The sequence below is a fragment of the Notolepis coatsorum genome (assembly GCF_963971535.1).
Source record: "Notolepis coatsorum genome assembly, chromosome: 1".
Lineage (NCBI taxonomy): Eukaryota > Metazoa > Chordata > Actinopteri > Aulopiformes > Paralepididae > Notolepis > Notolepis coatsorum.
The window spans coordinates 100,198,038-100,212,356 of NC_140165.1; the positions used below are offsets into that span (position 1 = coordinate 100,198,038).

The 14,319-nt window shown below is 41.5% G+C and overlaps 1 protein-coding gene across 1 annotated transcript in view; it reads right to left on the reverse strand.

Moving 5' to 3' along the window:
* Positions 1-1,588: 1,588 nt before the first annotated feature.
* eml3 (EMAP like 3) overlaps positions 1,589-14,319 on the reverse strand; it is a 214,663-nt gene continuing 201,932 nt past the window's right edge. The window contains exons 20-24 of the mRNA XM_084332193.1: positions 10,868-10,965; positions 10,630-10,717; positions 9,921-10,022; positions 8,768-8,898; positions 1,589-3,423 (exon numbers count right to left, since the gene is read on the reverse strand). Coding sequence (XP_084188319.1) covers positions 3,241-3,423; positions 8,768-8,898; positions 9,921-10,022; positions 10,630-10,717; positions 10,868-10,965 — 602 coding nt within the window. The 3' untranslated portion in view covers positions 1,589-3,240. The remainder of the gene's footprint in view (positions 3,424-8,767; positions 8,899-9,920; positions 10,023-10,629; positions 10,718-10,867; positions 10,966-14,319) is intronic.

Here is a 14,319-nt window from a genome sequence, read left to right on the forward strand (position 1 = left end):
AGAACCACTGGTGTAGCTTCCATGTCCTCAGTGTTGGGGAGCAGCTTCACTACATGTCATTAAACTAGTAGTGTAACTACATTTTGCAGTAGCTTGCTGGTAGTTCAACCCCTTTCAAATGTGCAGTTATTGTAGTTGTTCATTTTTCTATTTTGAGGTGTAGTTAACTACTTGAAATACAAACAGTTTCTTTGTCTATCAAATAAAGGAACATCTTGTTCTCTCTAATAAGATATTATCTGTACTTGTGCTTTGTGCAATGACAATAAATGGACTCTAATCTCTAATATTCTGCTCTTACAACGAAGCTCAAGTTGTTAGGTACAAAAAAAAGTTTGTATTGCAAAATTAGTTTTTAACTACTTTTTGTAAGTAACTTAAGTTAAAGAAATTACATTTCCCCCGAGGGTAGCTTTGTTGGAGTTCAACTTCTTCCAGCGTTTAGTAATTTACCTATCTCAAGACCCTCCCCTCTTTTCTTGATCCTCCAATCACAACAGTTTCTTACTTGTCAGAGGGAAGCTACAGTTGTGATTGGAGGATCAAAAAAAGAGGGGCAGGGCTTGAGATAGGTCAATTGGCACCTTGCAAAACTAGGCTTTCAAAATAGCTTCCCCAACACTGCATTCATATACTGTATATTACAACTATCTGTATACTATACTGTATATTACAACTATCTGTATACTATACTGTATATTACAAGTACAACTATCTGTATACTATACTGTATATTACAACTATCTGGTAGATCTAAAGAGGACCCAGGAGCCAGAGTTCTTGTGTTTGTTTTTTATTGGTAGAAATGATTTGAGCGACAGAATATCATAGTACATCCCAAAGTTCTCTTAAATACACAAAAGTACATTTTACAGAAGCTATCATTCCAAATCTAGACTGGGATCAGAGATGCTGTGTATTGATTCCTACTAACAAGACACTTTACGCTTGTTTGTCACAGTCTGGATAATGCAATCACACACACACACAAATTAAAGAAAAAATACTTTAAAGGGGAATGCCACCCATTTAAAAAATCCACATGTTACTTATGTGTCCCGGGACAGTTCAGTCAGTATTTGTTAACATGCACCACTCTCTCCTAAAGCTGTACATGGTAAATGGTGCATTTTAGGGCTGACCCCTATTAGTAGATTAGTCGACTAATCGGTCAAAAGGAGCCGTAGTCAAAAAAAAAAAATAATAATAATAATAAAAAATCATTTTTTACCATTCTTTCCAAAAGAAAAGAGGCCTAAAAGCGTGGCTAACGCTAATGGCACCCATACCAGAGGCTAACTGCCTAAGAAAACAGGCACAGAGGCACTGAAAGAGGATTTCACCCATCTAATGAACACACTAGGCTAGACAAATATCAAGATGTATCCATCAGTGGACCAATTGCATGCTTTTGCAGAGGACAAGAAGCCTTCAGTCGACTCCTTCAGACATTAAGCACCCCCACAGCCCAAATGGAATGATAAAAAAAAAAAAAAAAAAAAATTAAATGTTATATATATATATATATATATATATATATATATATATATATATATATATATATATATATATATATATTTTACTACCTGTAATAGTCAACTAACGGCAAATTTTGGCCAATCATAGTCGACTATCCAAATCCTTAGTCAGGGACAGCCCTAGTGGATTTATATAGCGCTTTTATCCAAAGCACTTTACAATTTGTTCCTCACATTTTACCCATTCACTCACACACACTCACGACCATGCAAGGTGCCAACCTGCTCATCGGGAGCAGTTAGGAGTTAAGTGTCTTGCTCAAGGACACTTCGACACACTGCCCGGGAGGAGCGGGAATCGAACCGAGAACCTCCGGATTACCAGGCGACTGCTCTACCTCCCGAGCCACTGTCAACCCTAAGCTGTAGGGAGAACCCTCACATTCGTGGTCAGCTGGATGTATAATATGGAGCTGCTCAGTAAATGGGGCTCTAACTTTGTCAGTTGGTGGTGGAGAGTTTGTGTGAGCTCTTGAGGTTTCAATTCTGGTTCAGAACTGTTAACAGTGCTAGAATATATGAATCTCATTTGTGAGAATTCAACGTAATATTTTAGGTCTCCAACAAAGTTAGTGCCCCATTTATTGTCTATGGAGCAGTCCCAGATTGTACATCCAGGTGACATCACAGATTAGAGGATTCACTCTCTTATTTCTAGCTCTAGGAGAGAGAAGTGCATGTTCAAAAAATAATACTGACTGAACTGTCCTGGGACACAGGAAGAACACAATGTGAATTGTGAATGTCAATACAAATGGGTGACATTCCCCTTTAATATTAGCTGAAATATTGACCAAACACTGAAATCGTTAAGAAGTGTAAGAAAATAAAATGCACATTAGGCATATTTTAGGCAAATAAATGGGCATATAAGCCACAAGGCACCACCTTGGTTAGTTTGGTAAGCGGTAAACAAGAGCGACATTTCACTACGAACAAAGAAAAATAATACAGGACACTACGGAATGTTCACTGAAACTTTAAGTCTTTGTCATCGAGACCGAGGTCACCCCGGTAACCCCCGGTAACACATGTCGACCACGTTGCAACGACTCAGGAAAAATTCACAATAATTCCGACAGAATCCGAAATATCCGGTGTTCTGAAAAAGGATCTCACGCCGTCCAGTTTCGACAAGGATTTTGACGCGATCATAGAGGTACACCATGAGTTAAAGATCCATTATGGACTAACTCTATAGACGTCCAGAAGATCATCCTTCTCTTCAAGCGCTCTATGAAAGTGACACAAACAAAAGACACCACAGGTACCCGGCCAACCCGAACCACAATGGTGACCAACTCTCTCTCTCTCAATTCTCAATTCTTTCTCTCTCTCTCAATTGACCTATCACAAACCAGCCCTCTCTTCTTGATTCTCCAATAAAAAACTGCTGCTTTCCTCACAAACAGTTGTGACTGGAGGATCCAGAAAAGAGAGGCGGAGCTTGAGATAGGTCAGTTTTGGCGTGACAAATAAATACACCTGCGTTGCCAAAGCAACAGAAAAAAAAGGAAAGAAAGAGGGGGGAAAAAACATCTGGTAATAATGCAATCTCTCCCTCTCTCTCTCTCTCTCTCTCGCTCTCCCTCTATCTCTGTGTGAACAATCCTTTCTGTTTACACTTTGACGCACATGCGTGACATACAAGCTTCTGCACAACATGTCTTCTTAGTTTCCTCGCCTCCTCTCCTCTCCTCTCCTAGGTGGAGGCCGGTTCAGGAGAGGAGGTGGAGGAGGCCACCCTCTCCCCGCCGCCACTCCTCACGCTCCACTGGAGGATGCAGGCGTCCTTGCCCCCCATGGAGAGCAGGTGGCTGTCGCTGTGGGTGAAGCGCACGTTGGTCACGTGACTGCCGTGGCCCTCGTACCTGTGGCTCGGTGCCTGGTGGGGGGGGGGGGGGGGGGGGGGGGGGGACACACATGAATGACGTGGAGGATAAACAAACACATGCTATATATATAGTTATACATATTTATTATTATTATATTGTAAAAAAAAATGATGGATTGAAAAGTCTCAACGACATTGACAATGAGGGTGACCTCAATCGTCCTTTCGAGAATAAATAAAGGTTTGAATATATATATCCATCTGTCGAAATATACCTACATTATAATCCTTCTATATACCTATTTATATACCTGCATATAACCCATATAACTATGTATGATAGCATGTACAATAATGCTGTATCCTCTTAACTGTCACCGACCCGGCCCCAGGCCGTCTTGTTAACAATTTGCCCACCGGCGCTCGGTGTGCATATTTATTAATACAATATATATATCGAATTAAAGCCCTATTTGTTTCCTGTCGATTGCCGTTCCAGGCGACAAAATCCGCTCAGCGCTTCTCGAGTTACATGCCGATATGTGAGGCGTGCGCCAAAGTACACGGCAGACTTTTTTTTTCTTTTATTACCACACGCAACCCCCGAGGCTCTAGCTCCGTCAATCATTTGGCGATCTCGAAAATGATTGGACAGGGTTGTAACCAATGAGTGTGGCTTTCTAATGATACCCCAAGTGGGGATGAGCAAATCAGGGATCTAGGTGAAAAGTCACAAGCAAAAACAGGAAGAGAAAAAAACGTGGAATGCATTGGAGTCAATGAGAAAACTGAAACCTGCAGAGCTTTTTTATTTCTCCCAGTTTATCAAAATCGCTCCTAATCACTCATTTCTGAACAGATTTTTATGAAATGTGGACATGTACTACAAGAGACTTCAGCCATACCAATTTGATTGGATATATACTTTTGGATATTGCAACTACTACAGAAAAACATGAGTACACAAGTTCAAGTTCAACTCAAGTTCAGACCTATGTTACTCTATTTCATTAGCACTAAAAGTGAATTTTCTTTATTGTATCAGAAACTTCAGAATGTTATCTTTCAAAAGAGACCAGGCTCATGCATGTGATATAAGTATAAAGTATAGTATGTTGGTTTGCGAAAAAAGTATGCAGTCCTCAAGTTCAAGTAAAATAATTGCCACTTTTGGGGGCACCAGTTAAGAGGATATACTGTATATGTAAATATGAATTCTTAGCGTATATAATCCTTTTTACATACCTGTAGATACTATATCTATATCTGTACATATCCCTTACCTGCTCTTACTAGTTACGCTGCTGGCCAGTATGACTTAGACTACTACCATACTGTCTTTGTACCCATGTCACTGTACATATTAATACTACAACTCTGTACATACATCTGATTAGCACAATTAGTAAGTAAGTTGAACCTTTATTAATCCCCTTGCGGGAAATCCATTCTCTGCATTTTGACTCTTTAGGAGCAGTGGGCAGCCACACAGTGTGGTGTCTGGGGACCAACTCCAGTTGTACTGCCAGTACCTTGGTCAAGGGACCAACTCCAGTTGTAATGCCAGTACCTTGGTCAAGGGACCAACTCCAGTTGTAATGCCAGTACCTTGGTCAAGAGACCAACTCCAGTTGTAATGCCAGTACCTTGGTCAAGGGACCAACTCCAGTTGTAATGCCAGTACCTTGGTCAAGGGACCAACTCCAGTTGTAACACCAGTACCTTGGTCAAGGGACCAACTCCAGTTGTAATGCCAGTACCTTGGTCAAGGGACCAACTCCAGTTGTAATGCCAGTACCTTGGTCAAGGGACCAACTCCAGTTGTAACACCAGTACCTTGGTCAAGGGACCAACTCCAGTTGTAATGCCAGTACCTTGGTCAAGGGACCAACTCCAGTTGTAATGCCAGTACCTTGGTCAAGGGACCAACTCCAGTTGTAATGCCAGTACCTTGGTCAAGGGACCAACTCCAGCTGTAACACCAGTACCTTGGTCAAGGGACCAACTCCAGTTGTAATGCCAGTACCTTGGTCAAGGGACCAACTCCAGTTGTAATGCCAGTACCTTGGTCAAGGGACCAACTCCAGTTGTAATGCCAGTACCTTGGTCAAGGGACCAACTCCAGTTGTAATGCCATTACCTTGGTCAAGGGACCAACTCCAGTTGTAATGCCAGTACCTTGGTCAAGGGACCAACTCCAGTTGTAATGCCAGTACCTTGGTCAAGGGCAACGACAGGGGTATTTATATAATTTATATATTTTATACCCAGTTTAATCACATATCCTATCCGCGCTTAGCAGGTGCCATGACCGAACTGTAGGAGTCGCTGTTTACAACGACCCGGACCCACCCCGCCAGCTTCTCCCACCCTCTAATACTGCCAATTGTATTAGTGTGAACGGCCAGCCAAGCTGGTGACAACCCCGGAGCTGTGAGCTGGATTCGAACAGGCGAATCCAGCGTCTCTGGGGTTGGTGACGAACGCAATCTCTGCTACGCCACCTGACCGCCCCCGTTGTACTGTACTTGTGCTGTATAATGAAAATAAATGTTTATCTAATTTAATCTAATCTAATTCACACCTGAGAGCTGCCCATTACAACCACAGTCTGACACTGTTCCATTGGCACCTCAGCAGTTGGTGAGAGTGTGAGAGTGTTATTCACTCATTTCCCTGCCCGGATTCTTCCTGCCAGTCAAGGGTATCAAACCTTCTGGTCACAAACTGGCTTCTCTAACCTTTAGACCACCACTGCCCCCAATGATCTGATCCAACCATTTTGATTTGAGATTGAGATTCAACAAGATCCATATGTCTTTTAGCATAATTTTTTATTATAATTCTTATTTTTATATTTTATTTTATATTTATATATACTTTGTATTTTTTATAATTATATAAATTATAATTTGTCCTGTTCTCTGTATTGTGGCCCCCAATGTTATTGTTATTGTCTGTTGATTTGTTATATATCTTAATATATTTGATTGATTTTATTTTGTCTTATTTTATTTTATTTATCCCTTCAATTATTCTTTACATTATTATTGTGTTGTGTTATGGTATGTCTTGTTATATGTTATGTGAAATAAAAAAGATTTGATAAAAAAGAGATTCAATAAGATTCGATGCATCATAAATTCATAATCATGAAATAATTAAATATGTGCAATTAAAACCTACTATTGGAAAATTATTCCTGGTCTAAAATAAATAAATAAATAATAAACATATATAATAATAATAATAATAATAATAATAATAATAATAATACATATTATATTATATGATTACCATATTAGTATTAGCAAACTAAAGAACCTTATTTAAAACATGTTTCAAATATTTAATAATGAGTAACTTGGATACTAGCCTAGATCTCAAACCTGAGGGAAGTGACAGGACCAAGAAAAAAGGGACCTGAGACCAAGGTCCATTAATCTGGTTTGTTGTGATAATAGTATGTGTCCGGCAGCGTGGCTACATGAGTAGAGCTCCGGACTCATGATCGGAAAGTGGTGTTGTTGTCCAGCAGGGGGCACTCTGTCCTCTTGACTAGTCAGTAACAATGCCTGTGTTATGGTGATAGGGACACCGTATAGCTGCGAGTGCCGTCCTTCGGATGAGATGCTAAACTGAGGTCCTGACTGAATCTCGTTGTTAACACATTCAGGGCCATTGGGATGCGTCTAATAAATCTCTAGAGGACCGGCAAATGTAAACAGACGTGGGGCTGTTTGTAGAGCTAAATCTATACTTTATAGTATTGCTATCTGTCCATTCTCATTGTCAATTGGGACCATAAACCGTCAAAATGGATTAAAGAAATCATTTTTTCATCAATATGTTCTCATTTTATAGCGCCGTGAATATAAGCGTTATACGGCATTTGGTCTAGTATATTTCCTGGAAGGCGAGATAAAGGGCTAATAGATACTAACGTTATATCCAATGGCATTTCCGTTATACAGATGCTACAGTTAAAACTCAAACTGCATATGATCGGCACGATCCTCAAGCATGTATGCATGAAAGGGGGGGGGGGGGGGCGGGGGACGTTGTTTCTTATTATTGATTACCAATAACCGTGTTCGTCTAAGTAGCCACATAGGCCGATCGTATCGTATCATAACAAGGCTCGATCGGGCTGTAATTTACGTGAAAAAGATCTTACCATGAGCCGGTTGGTTTCCCCCGAGCATTTCCCCGTTATCGATCGCCATCTGGTAGATCGATATGTCCATTGGCTGATGATAAATCCCCTTATTGCATAGTGAAATCCGCAATCCAAAACGTAATCCAAGCTACATGCTGCACATCCAGAATTCAGCTAACTGAAAACTCCATTGAAAGTAAAAGAAAATAATGCTCCGTTCAGCCACGGGGCACACTGCATTATCGCGATATCGCCCCTATTTCAGTTAGTTAGATAGTTAATTATATTGACCAATTTTGTTTACACTGCTGTGTTGTTTTTTTACTACCTGTACCCCCCCCCCCCCTTCCCCCATGCTCAGTATATTTTTACTGTATATTTTATTTAATTTTTATTCTATTTTACTCTACTCTTATCCTAGGCAACTTGATTTGATTTGTGTTATTATTCTAATTCGTGACCTGTCCTGTCTAAATGTTTAAATGTTTAAATGTTGAGCGATTTGCAGTGTCAAATTTCCCACGGGATAATAAAAGTATTTCTATTCTATTCTATTCTATTCTATTCTATTCTATTCAAGAGGATCTGGCCGGTATTGCACTTTCTCGAATTCAAAGTCTGCAGTGCATCTCGGCGACCTTGAATAGGTTATTAAAATGAAATAAAAGCAAAAACAACTTGCCACGGATATATCCGTGCTTCTGTCCACAACGGGTGGAATCGAAACACGGAGATCTCCGTGGTCGGGCAGCCGCCATTGTGTTAAAGAACCCAGGACGCCCATCATAGAGAGTAGGGGGTTCCCAGACGTTCCTGGCCAAATTCCCAATCAGGTCTCTGACATCAAGGCCACCTAATCATCCCTTCCCCTTAATTGGCTGATATAAATCCCTGTCTCCTGAGCCGTTCAGCCATTGTGTAGTGTGTTGTGTGCCTGGTGCCAAGGTTGGGTGCTACCAGTGGTGGTGAAGGAGGCAATTGTCCATTGTCTAATGTCTTTTGTGATGTTTTAATTTTTTACTTGGTATTTTGTATTTTGTATTAGGTACGTTTTCATCTGTAAGTATTTCTTATTTCTTATTGTCTTGTCATTATTATTATTATTATTATTGTTGTTATTATTGACGTTGATGTTGTGTTGTTGTTTGTTGAAAATTGAAAATAAAAATGTTTGATAAAAAAGAAAGAAAAGCGCTATATAAATGTATGAATTATTATTATTATTCAGAGTCTGACCTTGGGCTTGGGACAAGGGTACTGGAAGAGGTGGACTTTGCAGAAGTCGTCGGCCACAGCCACCACCCTCTCGCTGTGAGAGCGACACAAGGCGTTGATGTCGGTACCATCAGACCCCTCCAGCCAAACGCCTGGTTAGATGGAAGCAGTGTTGTAATGTTACACGTCAGATATAGACCACACGTCAGATATAGACCACAAACGCCTGGTTATATGGAAGCAGTGTTGTAATGTTACATGTCAGATATAGACCTCAAACGCCTGGTTATATGGTGGAAGCAGTGTTGGAATGTTACACGTCAGATATAGACCACACGTCAGATATAGACCACAAACGCCTGGTTATATGGAAGCAGTGTTGTAATGTTACATGTCAGATATAGACCTCAAACGCCTGACTGGGGAAGACAGTACGTGCATTTCCAATAATGTTGGTGTGTTCCTTTAAACACGCTAACATTTAGTGAAATTAGTTTACCGTCTTCTCCAGAGAGAGACAAGAAGATAGATGCCAGTTTCCTCTCTGTGCGTTCAGTAGAAAGCTATCTGGCTGCACGTTAGCCTAGCTTAGCACAATGAATGGAAGCGGACAGTGCCGGTTAGCCTAGGCATTGTCCAACTAACACCTCTCCCGAAGGCTAACCGGCACTGTCCCCTTCCATTCATTGTGCTAAGCTAGGCTAACGTGCAGCCAGATAGCTTTCTACTGAACGCACAGAGAGGAAACTGGTATCTATCCAGTGATGCAGTGGTGGTACCACTCGGTACCACGCCGTCCTAGCAGTTCGCTGAGCAGAAGTGCGCACACGGATGTGCACGCACACAAAAATGCGTTCACAACTTTCACTCTACTGTACCCGGCACTTATCACCTATCTTTGCATAGCATAACAAAGAAAGAGAAGTGCAAGACCAAAATACAAGCCCTGTGGGGGGTTTGCTTGAGCTGGTCTGTGCACACGCGAGGGAACATGTATGCGCGTGCACGTGGCGTCTAGGCAGTTCTGATATTACGACTGCACCCCTGTATCTATCTTCTTGTCTCTCTCTGGAGAAGATGGTAAGCTAATTTCCCCAAATGTTGGCGTGTTCCTTTAAGATAGTGCATCTTCATTGCCACTCTGTTCGATACTAGTAATAAGAGTCCTTCTCACCCATGACATGGAAGCCCAACACACAGGTATAGGAGGCCCATTCTCTGTCTTTGCTCTCAAAGCGGTTCCTCAACAGCTTACATCCTTCCTCTCCAACTTCCCCTGTCGGAGTACAGATCAATAGTCAAATCAAGCAATTACCATATACAAATATGTACGGTTAACTGTGAATCTATGTACAGCAGTGTTGTAGTACTCGAGTCCAAGTCCTGGACTGATTTTCAGGACTCGTGACTTGACTTGGACTTGAGCACTGATGACTCGGACTTGGACTTGAGCATTGACTGCATTCAGACTCGGAAGGTGCAGACAAGGACTCGGACTTGTTAATTGATAAATACAGTTATTTATTTGTATATTCCCTAATCATTTGGCATACGATATTGATGGCTAGTGCATTTGTTTGGCTATTGTGTCACAAAGTAAATAAACTCCCATTGAAACGGTGACCGCTGCGTCATTTATGTTTAATGTAGACCTTTCTTTATTTGTATGTCAGCTCTTTGACTGCCAGAGTGGAGTGGACTCAACATTGATGACTTGGACTCGGACTAGGGTGATGGAGACTCGACTCTGGCTCTTCTTTGGTGACTCGGACTTGGACTCGGACTCGAACACTGGGGACTCGAGACTCGACCTCGAGATTTAATGACTCGACTACAACACTGATGTACATAGAGAGAGAGAGAAAGATACCAAATCCACTCACAGTAGAGGATCTCGTAGTCGCCTGAATTAGACATAATGTACTTCCCATCTTTGGACCAATCGAGATGAGTTATGAAGCTGGAGTGTCCCTGATTGGACGGGTCAAACAAAAGGAAGAGTCATATCCAAGCAACAAGACATGTCATGACAACAAAGAAGAACACTGTGCCACTGTACAAAAGACCTTTGATTGACATGACGTCCACCCACTCAGAATATACCAGAATCCCTCCACTCACATTGCATTTTCCAAAGCGGGTGTAACGGCGACCGTTCTCTGCCACTTTGTAGATATAGATGAAGTTGTCGTGGGAGCCGACAGCCAAGAAGCTGCCATCTGAAAGGACAATATGTGAGTTCATATGAAAAAAGAGGAATTCACACAAGCGGTCACTGTCCCAAACAACTGGGGTCAATTTCAACTGTATTTCAAGTTTCAAGTTCAAGTTTCTTTATTAGTTGTCATACAGAAGTACAGAATACTTTTATATAAAATGCTTCTTTTTGTTTTGCTCCAGAGATTGTGCTAGATAAAAATAGATAAGTATAAAAAGTATAGGGCGGCTACGTGGCGTAGTGGGCAAAGCGCTCGCCACGAATGACGGAGATGCTGGGCTTGCCTGTTCGAGCCCAGCGCTCCACATTGCTTTCAGTTTAGCTGGTCGTTCATACTAATACACATTGGCCGTATTAGGGGGTGGGAAACTGATGGGTGGGGATCGGGCGTTGTGGACAGCGACTCCTACAGGTCGGTTGGTGCGCCTGCGCAGTAGAATCAGGAAGTGTCGGGGGCAGCGCGAGCCTCCCACGCGTTACTCCTCGCCACTGAGAGATCGAGCTGCGCAGGTGAAAAGATGCGACTGCTGTTACCTCAAGTACCGGAGGGGACTTGTGCTATGTATGACTTAGTCCACATTGCAGCCGGCTTGTGGGAGGCAAGAAACAGCGTTCGTGACAGGGGAGGGTTGAATTGGATGATACGAAATTGGGATGGGAGAAAATATAGAAAAATGGGAGAAAAAGTGTATAAAAAAAAAAAAAGTATAGTAAGTATAAAATAGAAGTCAAGTAGGCTACGTAGACAAAAAGTGTTCAATATATACATATATACAATGTACAATGCAGAGTAGAAAAGTAACTGAGTTACAATACAATATACTATATACTATACAGTACAATGCAGAAATGGGATGAGGTACAATTTAGGTACAATTTACAGTAAGGTGTAATCAGGGGTGTAAAGTAATTGAGTAATTGTACTTCGTTACAATACTTAAGTACTGTTTTGGGGGATTTGTACTTTACTCGAGTATTATTAGGTTTGTATACTTTGTACTTTTACTCCATTACATTTCAGAGAAAAAATTATTGTTTTACTCCTTACAATTCGTTTTTTTTCTTTTTCTTTTCTTTTTTTACTTTTACTCAAGTGTGTTTTTAGCCAGATACTTTGACTTTTACTTGAGTCAGATTTTGAGACAGTACCCATACTTTCACTTAAGTATAATTTCTGGGTACTTTTTACACCCCTGGGTGTAATGAGGTATGGGTTGTAGTGCAAATTCTTTGCCAATAAATATAAAGTGTGTTTAGGTGTTCTAAAGTGGGTAAAGTGGGTGCAGCAGTGAGTTGTTTGTTTAAAGTGAGTGTGTGCGTGTGGATGTGTGTGCTCTGAGTGCATTTGATGGTTGTTAGAATTGTTCATTGTTCAACCCTTGTTCATTGAGCAATCATTGTTCATTGAGCATCCTGATGGCCTGGGGATAGAAGCTCCTTCTGAGTCTCTCTGTGCTTGCCATGAGACTCCGGTATCGCTTGCCTGACCGCACCAGTTCAAAGAGGCAGTTGTTTGGGTGGCTGGCTTTGATTATTCTCTTCGCCTTGCCCATGCACCGCTTGTTGTAAATGCCTTGGAGAGTGGGAAGCCCCCCTCCAATTGTGCGTTCGGCTGAACGGGCTACTCTCTGTAGTCTGCTGCGGTCTTGTGCAGTGCAGGAGGTGATATTGCCAGTCAGGATGCTCTCTATTGTGCATGAGTAGAAGTTCTTGAGGATCTTCTGACTCACGTTGAACTTCCTTAAGCAACTAAGGAAGTAGAGGCGTTGTCGTGCCTTCTTGATAACACTGTCAATGTCAATGTGTGTGGTCCATGTCAAGTCCTCGGATATGTGGACTCCGAGGTACTTAAAACTGTTCACTCTCTCAACCGGTGCCCCATCGATGCTGAGGGGGCTGTAGTCCCTGACCCCGACCTCCTAAAGTCCACAATCATCTCCTTTGTTTTGCTGACGTTCAGGGAGAGGCAGTTCTCTTGACACCATCCCGCTAGAACCTTAACCTCCTCCAGGTAGGCCCTCTCGTCGTTTGCAGAGATCAGGCCCACCACTACTGTGTCGTCAGCAAATTTGATGATTGTGTTGTTGTTCCGCTGTGCCACGCAGTCATGTGTGTACGGGGAGTAGAGGAGGGGACTCAGAACACAGCCCTGGGGGGCCCCTATGTTGATCAACGTTGTATTTGGTCAACGCCAGTGTTAATTTAGTCAACGAAGATTATGACTAAATATGGTCGTCAACGAAGCTTTTTCCCCTGACTAAATCTAGACTAAAACAAAAAAGACAAAATCGAGACTAAAACTGACTAAGACTAAAATGCTCAGACCTGTAGTTGACTAAAACTGACTAAACGAAAAATAAATGAAGGTGACTAAATATGATGAAAACTAAAAAGGAGCATTTGACACATGACTAAGACTAAAAACTAAAATTAAAATAGCTGCCAAAATTAACACTTCAACGCAAGTACAAAGTACAAAGACAAAGTCTTTATTTGTCACGCATGGGTCATACAAGTACAATGGCAGTGACATGTTTCAAGTATGCAAGTAAGTACATAACAACAAAATAATTGAAGATAGAATATAGAATCATTATTAAGCAACCCTCTTTGCGCCGCCCCTGTGCCTCAAATAGATTCGCTATCAGCTCTATCTTTAATCTTTCAAAATGTTCAGTTGCTATCGCTATCAGCTCTATCTTTAATTTTTCAAAATGTTCAGTTGCTATTGCATGCACTCATCTGTGTCACTACACACATAAGTGCATGCTTACCAACTGTCAGTCTGCAACACTACTATCACCGACATCTAAGAAGGGAGATCCTAGGGCTGGGCGATATGACCAAAAACGTTATTGCGATAAAATTATAAAATAATTTTCATATAATTCGATATCGATAATTATCGTCGATATAATGTCTGTCAAGTTTAATTAACTTCTTATGCTGCTGCGAATGTCTCGAGTCGAGTTGATGTCGTCATCAGTCCGCGCACGTTAGCAGTTAGCCGACAAGCGGAGTATCTCATGACAATGTAATAAATATGACACTAAAATACTCTCTTCTGCCACAATATATTGAAACGACGTCCACTGTATACCCCACACTACTATAAACGTGGCCTCAGAATTCACGCCACACACATACTCGGCACGTAAATATATAAAACAGTGCCGTGCAAGCTAGTTATCCTAGCCAGCCTGTTGTTTCTAAGCGATGTATTCCATGACAATGTGCTAAATATGACACTAAAATACTCTCTTCCGCCACAATATATTGAAACGACGTCCACTGTATACCCCACACTACTATAAACGTGGCCTCAGAATTCACGCCACACATACTCGGCACGTAA